Source organism: Haemaphysalis longicornis, unplaced genomic scaffold, assembly GCF_048455015.1.
Source record: "Haemaphysalis longicornis isolate Haplotype H1 unplaced genomic scaffold, Haemaphysalis longicornis Haplotype H1 scaffold_76, whole genome shotgun sequence".
NCBI lineage: Eukaryota > Metazoa > Arthropoda > Arachnida > Ixodida > Ixodidae > Haemaphysalis > Haemaphysalis longicornis.
Genome location: NW_027526436.1, coordinates 1,139,183 through 1,149,340, shown reverse-complemented (window position 1 = coordinate 1,149,340; position 10,158 = coordinate 1,139,183). Strand labels below are relative to the sequence as shown.

At 48.6% G+C, this 10,158-nt stretch overlaps 1 protein-coding gene across 1 annotated transcript in view; it reads left to right on the top strand.

The window, feature by feature from the left end:
- Positions 1–289: 289 nt before the first annotated feature.
- LOC144148089 (transmembrane protease serine 11D-like) overlaps positions 290–10,158 on the top strand; it is a 51,489-nt gene continuing 41,620 nt past the window's right edge. The window contains exons 1-2 of the mRNA XM_077679679.1: positions 290–293; positions 2,448–2,521. Of these exons, the coding sequence (XP_077535805.1) occupies positions 290–293; positions 2,448–2,521 (78 nt within the window). The remainder of the gene's footprint in view (positions 294–2,447; positions 2,522–10,158) is intronic.

The window sequence follows — 10,158 nt, the reverse complement described above, 5'->3', positions numbered from 1 at the left end:
GGAGTTACAAATGGTCCGTTTGAACCAGCCTGAATGGAATCCAACGCCGAAAAATCTGTGACAGGGCACTTTGACAGCTGCGTTTCAGCGAGGTTAATTTTAGTACGGCCCTTGAACCAGTTGCAACAAATTTGCCCGCTACATAATAGTGGTAAAAATTGAGTAAAGTTACTAAATGTTCATGCCGGAAAGTTCAACAGGTAACACTTAGGGGTCTGCGAGAATTCTTTGTGAACTTGGAGGAATCCATTTGTTGAGACCTGTGCTATCCTGTTTGTACAAATAGATCATGTGTATGTTTACTCGTGTAAAATTGCTATTGCTGTCAACATGTGTCGTATTGTTGCAATGTACGTGTTTGGTTCAACTGCACTGTCAGTATTAATTGCGGTGTTCAATGATATATCATTGTCCAGTGTCGCCTACATATCTTGTAATGGCCTCTGGGGCCCCGTCAAGCGGCGTAACGCAGCTTTTAGCCCTGGCAGCCTTTGCAGATTGTTTCTAGAATAAAGATTGCTTGATTGATTTGATTGATTGATTGATTGATTGATTGATTGATTGATTGATTGATTGATTGATTGATTGATTGATTGATTGATTGATTGATTGATTGATTGCTCTAAAAACGCGCACTCAGCATCGATTATTAGCTCTGTGCAACCGGTTAAGCTTGAATGTATTCAAAAAATTTCATCCGAACGTTTTCTTAACGCATTTTCTGACATGCAAAACGGAATGCAAAAAAAGTAGCCTGTGTAGTTTTGGGCTTCCAAAAATAAACGAACTGCTGTAAAATCTTCTTAATTCACATCTGAACAGAGTAGAAAAAATGTCTGAATTATCGGAATGCCGAATTATCGAATGAATAACACAAAACGCATATTTTCAATTATTTTATTCTATACATTTACTTTGAGGAGAAGTCCATGAGGCTCGCTTCTTTTTTTTTCGTTTTTCTTTATGCGAACAGCTGAGCGGAAAGGACCAGTTTGCGGGCATGCGACAATCCCTCTAGCGCAAGCGTATTACCTGTAACATTTTAGCAAAACTCCGCAAGAACGGCGAGAGCGTCCGCGGCTTCTTTTGCGGTACGACGCGCCGGGCGTACAAATCGCACGGGTCTTCTTCGTCGGACGCTTCATCCGCCACACCGACGGCAGGGGGTGGTCAAAACATTTATTTAACTAATTTGGTGGTGGAAGAGCAGCCTCGATGAGTGGGGTCCTCAGTCCAGGACGCCAATGGCGGACGCTTTCCGGCGGGCCCGCTCGATCAGCCGTTGTTGGTCTTGCGGGGCAGTACTGGACAGAGCAGCCTCCCAAGAGGAGAGGGTGGGGATGCGTATAGGGGTGAGCCCGTCTCGTGGAGGCGGACACTCCCACTCAGAGTGGTAGAGGGTTGGAGTGGGGCTCTGGCAAGCTGGGCAGTTGTTAGGGTCTTGGGTGGAAAAGAAGAGGTGTTTGTGGTGTAAGTTTGGGAACGTATGTATCTGGAGCTGCCGCCATGAAGTGGCGTCGGCGCGCGATAGGAAGTGGTTGGGTGGAGGTAGTGTTTTTCTTTGTGCGCAGTAGTAGGTGAGTGGGAGTATATAGCTGAGAGGTTCGTGTGATGGGATGATCGAAGCTGATGTCTTGGAGTCACCCTGGATCTGTCTGTCCACTTCATCTGACGCCAGGTGGGTCATTTCTCGGGCGAGCGCGTGTGCGTGCTCATTTCCAGGAAGGGAGGCATGCACCCTCATGATATCGTCATCGGTCGACTGGCCGGCGACGACAACGCCGTCATCAATTGCAACGCTGCCTTTCTGAGGGAAGCAGGCCAATGAAGGTCATATCGTCCCCCTCCTCTTCTGGCACCGCGGGCTCCAGGGCTGCTTTCCGAGCGTTGACGACCTCGTGCCGCACAAATCCACTCTGTCGAAAACAGTTCGCCGCCCCTCGGGCCGGCGTATTGAACCACACGCGCGCCAAAGTATGTATCAAACTCCGAAAATTCGTTTCAGTTCCGCCGTCCTTGACTTGCCTCCAGTCCGAATTAACCGGTGCGCGTGCAATTTTGCGTTGCATTAGCGAATGTTTGTTGCCGTAAGATTATGTACATTTGTGGAGGGTGGGTGTGGGGATGGCGAATAATCCAGATTTCCGAAGTAGTGGGGGCCGAATCAACTAGATTCTACTCTACAATGGTGCAACGGCTGCAATTACACGCACTTATATTGGCCATGTTCCCGTACCATTTATGGTCAATTTTCACCTCAAATTCTTATTACACTCCGTGTATTTACGAAATAATTTGCAACGTCAAACAGGACAAATATGTTGCTGGTGTTTTAAACTATGTTAATTAAAGTTTTTAACATATTAAAGATTTTTCGATATTCGATGCTAACGTGTATTTGGGCATCAGTATGCACTAATCTCTGTTGCCCCGTTTTTAATTTTCAGTTTGTGGAAAAGGCTTCCAAGTGGCGAGGGTACTGAACGGAAAGTTTGTTCAGAGAGACCAGGAACCATGGATGGTAAGAAGCTGCAACTACAACATTTCCGAAAAGGTGCCTTCTAGGCACAAACTTACTTTCTCTGCCAAAACTAAATTCGAACTTCAAGGAAATCTTTAAGGCATGCTTTAGAAAAAACCTGAACCAATCCGCATAAGCCAACTGCTTCTGCTCTCTCACAATGAGGCATTGATAACACGAAGGCATTCTCAACACACAATGGTAACCCTAAGGAATGTGTGTCGAAAACTTGCCGTACAACCGGAGCGGGCGTCACGTGCTCAGACATCTTGCGAACCATACCTGCCGTACAACCCGGGTGCCCTGGTGTTGGGCTAGAAGGTAGAAATAAGCGTTTCAAAATACCGCATAGACTTCAGCCGCTCGAGTTACGAGCTCCTTTTGGAGCTGGGGGTCCGAGCGGGCAACGCCTCCATCCACTGGTCAGGGGAATTAATGGTAGGGAATGGGTCCTCTGCACGAGCCCACATTCGCTGTTGGACCATGGCCCCTTCACCGCAGATGGGGCAGAGGGCGGATGGGTAAAGAGAGGGGTGGATATGATACAGGACGGCTGTGCAGGGTAGGGATTCCGTTTGGAGTTGACGCCAGAGGCATTCTTCCTCTAGAGTGAGGGATGAGGGGGCGGGGGGATGCTTGTAACGGAAGAAGCGGCAATGCTGCGTGGCCTCTCTGAAGGTCAGGAGACTATCCCTGGTTGATCTGGCTCCATGGAGGGTAGATTCCACATCGCGAAGTTTAGGACGGCCGTTCTCGAATCGGAGAATATAATTTCCGGGGTGGGCCCTTGTGTTAACGCCAGCGCGATTGCCGTCTCTTCTGCTACATGCGGTTGTCGGTTACGTAAGGTGAGGGTAGCAGAAGGAGGAGATGACGAGGAGTGAGTAACGGCGATAGCGAACGCCTCTTTATGTCGGTATTCTGCAACGTCCACATAAATTGTAGCTCTGGAACGGGGAAATTTTCGAGCTAGTGACTAGGCTCGATGTGTCAGCCTTTCGGTATGGAATAGTGGGTGCATATGTTTTGGTATGGTTCGAACGAAGATATGATTTCTGATTGATGATTTAATGCTGCGCACTAACGCATGTCCTTGAGCTGGGCTGATCACAAGTCTTTCTAGAGGATTCTGCTCTTGTAGGAGCGCGCCAGGTGGTTTACCTGGCCAGTGCGGTGGCCTTCTATCAGTTCTGTGGACGAACGGAATCTGTGTGAGGGGCAACACTATGTAGTTGAACGTTTCGCCGGCAGGTTTCGGTAGTAGCGGCGATGCCTCACGTATTACAACAGTAGACTTGTCGTCCACAGTTAGACACCCATTCAAGTTACGGACTTGATAACGGGAAGGACCATAACTGCTCTGACACGCAATGCTTTGAAGGCCAAACTTGGCTCTGTCTTCGCGGACAGCTCGGAATGCTTTGCCGATCATGTCATCTACTTTTATTATCTCGTTGTCTATCTTTCCCTTACCGACAACCAGATAAGGAAAGAAGATGGCCTAATCCGCAAAGCATTCCGAGCTGTCCGCGAAGAGATAGCCAACTTTGGCCCTCAAAGCATTGAGCGTCAGAACAGCTTCTTGTTATAAAGTCCATAACTTGAATCAGCGTCTAACTGCGGACGACAAGTCTGTTAGTTTTAACTGTTGTAATACATGACGCATCGCTGCTACTGCCGAAACCTGCCGGCGCAACGCTTAACTACGTAGCGTTGTCCCTCACACAATTTCCGTTCGTCAGAAGACAGCCTTCGTCACTTCGTCAATCCTCTTCAGCCGCGAAATAACCCCGTCTTATCTTGCAGACCCAGACGCTCATCACAGCATCAAATACACCAGTACCGCCCAACGCAAGCGCGTCGCCTTCCTCCATCTCTGAATAAATACATACCTGGTTCATAAAACCAGCTCAGGCAGTTCCCGAAGTTCGCACTTCTTACGCCCTCCCCAGAAAATCTTCTAGTGGCAATTAATGAAGTACCAGAAATGAGCGTACGTTTTTCACCACCAATACTGGCACACACGCATCAGTTGTAAGCTTCAACCTCCGCTATTGCTTTAGAAAGCTGGGATACCTGCTACCGAACGCAGCATACAAGTCTCCGATGACCGGATGACTGTGGTGATCGGCATAAGCGCCACCTGCTGAGCCATCACGGCCCACAAGCCCTTGTTATGTTTAGTGGGACTGAAAACTATCCCCGTGCCATTATTATAATACTGCGCGACCGTCCAATTTTCTACTGGTATCCTCTCCATCGAACTGCCCGCCGATGCAACTCTTTACAACGACATGGAGAACAAGTTTTGTCCCAACGAACACAATTGCTTGCACCTACAGCCGTGACTTACATCACATTATCATCTAGTACACCTGTTTACAATAGTAATTAAGTCGTATCAGCCTTCACAACCCTGTTCCCTAAACAAAGATACTGATCAGATGACCCCCGTCATCGACCCTTTCCCTTACCAATAGAATCACACCTGACCTTTCACCCTGAGAGCTGACGAGCTCCTCCTCCTCGTCCTCACGTCGTACGGGGACACCTTCGATCTCCACAGCCGCTCTTTAGGACAAGCGCCTGTTTAGATTGTTTTACAACCCCTAGCCCCGGCTACGAGATGCTACGCTGAAAATGAGGTGTATGTGCAACATTTAAACTGCATTAAAATATGTACAACTGAAGACAACGGCATTAGCACAGGCGCCCGCACTTGGCACTCTCCATCTAGCTCGACGTCTTTATTGTCGACCTGAGGGCTATGCCACAGACAATGCATCTTCACCACTTCATTTATTATTTAAGAACGGAAAAAGGGAACGATCGTGGTAGGCTCACAACCTCCTGTTACACATACCAGCTGCACCATGCCCCGTCGCGTTGCTCACTACGTAGGAATACCATGAAAAAAAGTCGTATTTTTACGTGCGAGACACGCGGGCAATTTCTGTAGGCTGGAGTGCTCGCAGCGCTGGCGTGGGTAGAAGGGAAGGGGGTGAATTTCGTACGTTTGGCAGACAGCTGCCGTCTGATTTCGTAAGGCCTAATATTATGGAGCATTTGTTTAGAGGAGCGACGCAGGACGCGAGAATGCGGCAACAAAAGGAGAAAGACCAAGGCTGAATGACACAGTGTCGTACTCCAGGTCGTAGCGAGAGTTCGGCTATATTCCATTTCGCTAGTTGGGAGCCAGGAACTCGGCGTGCTGTCTTGACCTCGGAATTTACATTCAGCAACGTATTGACAATGACGTTAGCTTCACCGTGATACTTAAAGAGAGGACCAGGAAATGTTTCTTGATTTTGAAGTGCCGCTGGTTTGCATTCTGATCCCAGCCAGTTCGGCGATGTATCTACAAAAGTTTAAACTCTCAGAAGTACTGATTTAGAGGGGAGAAAGAGAGGTCGATGGCATGATTGTAGCTGTCGATGAAGGCATAGGCCGCACGGAGAATCGCTAACCTAATCTGCTGCTAAACCAGGGTGGATGCAAATGGTTCTCCCTTGATAATAAAAATAGGGTTTTACGCAAAGCATATTGCCGAGAAAGGGGGTTCTATGCATCATTGAAAAGCGTCCGAGAAAGAACCGAGCCTTCAGGTATGCCCTTGGGGGTTGGGGGGGGGGGGGGGGGCGTGTATTTCGCACTGGGTGTATTTCGCACTGGGGGTTTAGCAGACATATTGGCCTTCTTTTCTCGTTGTTTGGATTTGTGTTACTGAGAGATTTTATCTAGAAAGACCTTCCGAGATTTTACACAGGATGATTACTTTGAGTTCACTCGTAACCAATGAAGAAATATCACAGCAGTTCAGTATGGCGGGGACAGCATGAAGTTTCACCATTACAATCATCTGAAGTGGTAAGATTGCAGTAGCGATTTTTTCCCGACTGCGCGGTACTCCTTACTTCCATCGTGCAGACGCGGCATTCGAGAGCGCTCACCTTTTCGCTTCTCCGCAGGCTGGCCGCGTTGCGTGGTGCAGTTCAATTCACAGCGCGTAGCGTGCCAGTCGCTGTTGTTCTTGCACTTGAAAACGGATGAGGCGTTTGCGTGTGTGGCTGAATGCGATGTGTCAATGCTGTGAGTGTGAATGCGTAGGCGTACACAGCACACCACGTAGACACGCCATACCGAAAGGGGACGATAAGTCTCCACTTTGGGTGCTAACCTTGGACTTCCCGTGTCTTTCATCACGCTAGGGCAATCCATCGCTCTAAGGCAATCCAGGACAATGCACGGGAAAGACGAATCCACGCCGTCAACAAATCCATTTAGGCTAGTAACGGCAGCGTGCACACAATGTGACCCGAAAGGGTATCCGTGCTGTGGAACTACGCACTGCCGAATGTCATGCTCGCGTTGCGTGATTCTGGATCATAAAAGGAACGCTTTTAATCGGGTGGTATGCTCGACGCAACCATTCGTCTAAATATCATTGTTGGCTGCATGGAAATGCCATTCGAGTGCATGGGGCTGAATCTTTGCCAGAAGAGTGTATTAGTGTCTAAGGTTCTTTAAAGGAGCCATGAAGAGAAAACACATTCGAAAGATTGCCTCGTTAGAACCATAACGACACCACTTATAACGCAAACTTCGCTCAAATAAGCTCCATAATTAGGAAAAAAGGAAATGACCATGCGACCCACCAGCTCATTTTCCGCAACAGAACCTATGATGTCACTCGAGAATGCTCTGCGATTGGCGGAGGCCGGCAAAAGCAAACGCATGTTAGGCAGGGCTTACAGTTTGCATAGCGAGCTAAATGCCCGTGAAACATACTGCACATTCTTTTTATGACAAAGAACGGTGGAGTAAACGGTTGAAGTTCCGAACGAACACGCAAGCGTGTGCGCCAATGCGTACGAAACCAGCGCCGGCCGAGCTCGACATCTCGCCGTCGCGCAGACGAATTTTCGGGTTCGAGGCTCTTAGGGGCCAACGAACCGTCCCAGCACGCACAGCCGCGACCTTCCTTGGTATCGTAATTCCTTCACAGGAGGTTGGCCGTCATATCGCCAACAAGCAAAGGTAAAAATAGGAACGAGGGGAGTAAGGAACAGCAAGCAGCGACGAGATAGTGACAGTCGTCGCAGTTTCGGAATGGTGTTGGCTTGCTGCTATTGTTAGGAGCTCGTTTCCAGTTTACAACCACTGAAAACTTCAGTTTGTTCGAGTACTTTACAATGAACTTTCGTTGCTACGTTTTGAAATGCCCATGTAGTACGGGCAAATCGTCGAGGGAGTGCGACATCCCCGGTGAGGAGATCTCCATTCATGTGCTGCCCAACGACGAACCTCGGCGAAGAAAGTGGCTACGTTTTGTGAACTTTGCAAACGGAGGAGAAAGAGAGCTAAAGGAAGTACGAGTGTGCTCGCTTCATTTCCGAGGAAGTGATTACGGCAGGGACCCTTACGTTAGCTCACTCCTGGGACATGCTGGCGCTCGTCGCCGACTTCATCAAATCGCCGTAAAAGCGCTCTGACCTTGGGGAAAAAAAATGCCGTAAACACCGCGCGTTGACGCTCGTATCTTTCTGGTCGAAGCAGAGAGCTCGCGCGAACGGCTTTCCATACACGACAACGGCCAACTGGCATAAGCGATACTGCTACTGAAATTGAACTATTATTAACCGTAATAAAAATACGGCACATACGTACCAGTCTGTATTCGTCCGTCGAGACGGGGACGACGAGGCAGCGGTGCCGACGGCAGGGCGTTCGTCTGTTGTGGCTATCGCGGAATGGTCGCTTTCCCGTCCACCGCGTATCCCACAACTCTTGCCGCTCGTGCACTTAGAAGCATTGAGCGTTCAAGTTGTGTGAGGTTGTTAAATGCAAGCCCGAGCTCCTCGGCGAGAGTTTTCTTCTCCGGATCAGGCGATTCCATGACTAGTGCTGCGGGTGCACTAGGTTTTACTAGTATTTTTAAAATGGCCGCCGTCTCGGTCGACTCCCGCGTGTGGGTGCTATATGGAGTCGACATACTAAGTATCTGTTTCATGGACCGGCTCGTATGACGCCATGGTTCACGTCACGGAATGTGCAATTTTAGCGGGAGATTTAAAATATTCGCTTAAATTGCCTTATTTCTCAGTGAATAAAGCATCATTTGCGTCCGGGAAAGCGCTTGGGGTACTATGAAACACCTAATCTTTCGAATAAAACAAACTTTTGTTTTCTCTTCATGGCTACTTTAATTATATAATATGGAAATGCAGTGCGCAGAGACACCCCATTTTTTAAAAAGGTTAATATTAAGTGTTCTGTAGTGCCCTCAGCACTTCTCCGGCAGCAAGCGATGCTTTATTCACTGGGAAATCGAACATTGTAAGCCAAAATTTTCATTCTCCCTCTAAATCGTCTGTTTTAATGACGCCGACGAAGACGCATCCAGAGCACGGCCTTAAAACTAAGGATAGCCTGCTGACCACGGCTGCTACAATCTCACAGACAGCCGTTTGGTTATATTGTTTATCGCCCCTTTCATAGATAGCGCTGCAATACTGCTGAAGTGCCAGTGTTTGCACTGTGCTTCTTGCAGGACCTCTACACCTGCCGAATTTTATTTGGGGTTCATACTAATCGTTTCCTGAAACGTAAGCTATGGCTCGGCAAACATGGTCGTGTAACTGACCGTGCCGCTTACGTAAGTTGGTCAGTGTTGTGTCAGACAAGTCCAACACGTACGATGCCTGTATTAGGCAGTGTCAGACGGCAAACTGCGCAGTAACTGCTTCGGCGTTTACGCGCTCGTTTGGAATTGTAAGTGTTCACCCCACAATTATTACTGCCATAAAAAGAATGTGCACTAACTTTAACCGTGAATAGCTATCTCGGGAAGCTTATAAGCCTTGCCTAATTTGCGTTATCTTTTTCCGGCCTCATCCAATCGCACAGCTGGGCTTACAACGTCATAGGTTCTGTTGCGGAAAATGAGGTAGTGCTTAGCATGGCTGTTCCCTTTTTTCCTTAGTATACGGCTTATTTGAGCGAAGTTTGCGTTAAAAGTGGTGTCAGTATGATTCTAACTATACAGTCTTTCGAATGAACCAAACTTGTGTTTTGTCTGCATGGCCACTTTGTCCCCCTTGACGGCACCTCCCTTCTATTTAGTGCGGAAGGGACCGCCGCGGTGGCTCAGTGGCCAAGGCGTTGTGCTGCTGAGCCCAAGAACGAGGGATAGATTCCCGGCCGCGGCGACCGCTTTTCCGATGGAGGCTAAAAGCGAAAACGCCGGTGTGCTCGATATTTAGGCGCGGTATAAAGGTACCCTCATGGTCGAAATTAATCCGGAGCCCTCCACTACGGCGCGCCTCGTCGTCAGTGCAGCGTCGCCGCGTTAAACCTCATAATCACGCAATTAACACGAAGCATGAATTTACGACAGAACGAAAACCCCACCGCCAGTCATCTGTAGCCGCAAAGCGGTTCCTCTGAGGGCACTCTGAGAGCGTGAAATACCCCGTGACTTGTGCCCTACTTCCCTCAATGCACCTATATATGTATGGGGCATCTCCTGAGCTTTAGTTCCTCTAATGCAGAAAGAAGTGCTGACGATTCTCCGAATGGAAACGCCCTTCCAGTCCTGGCAGGCATACAAGCTAAAAATGCACGAGCAAGGACAGCCA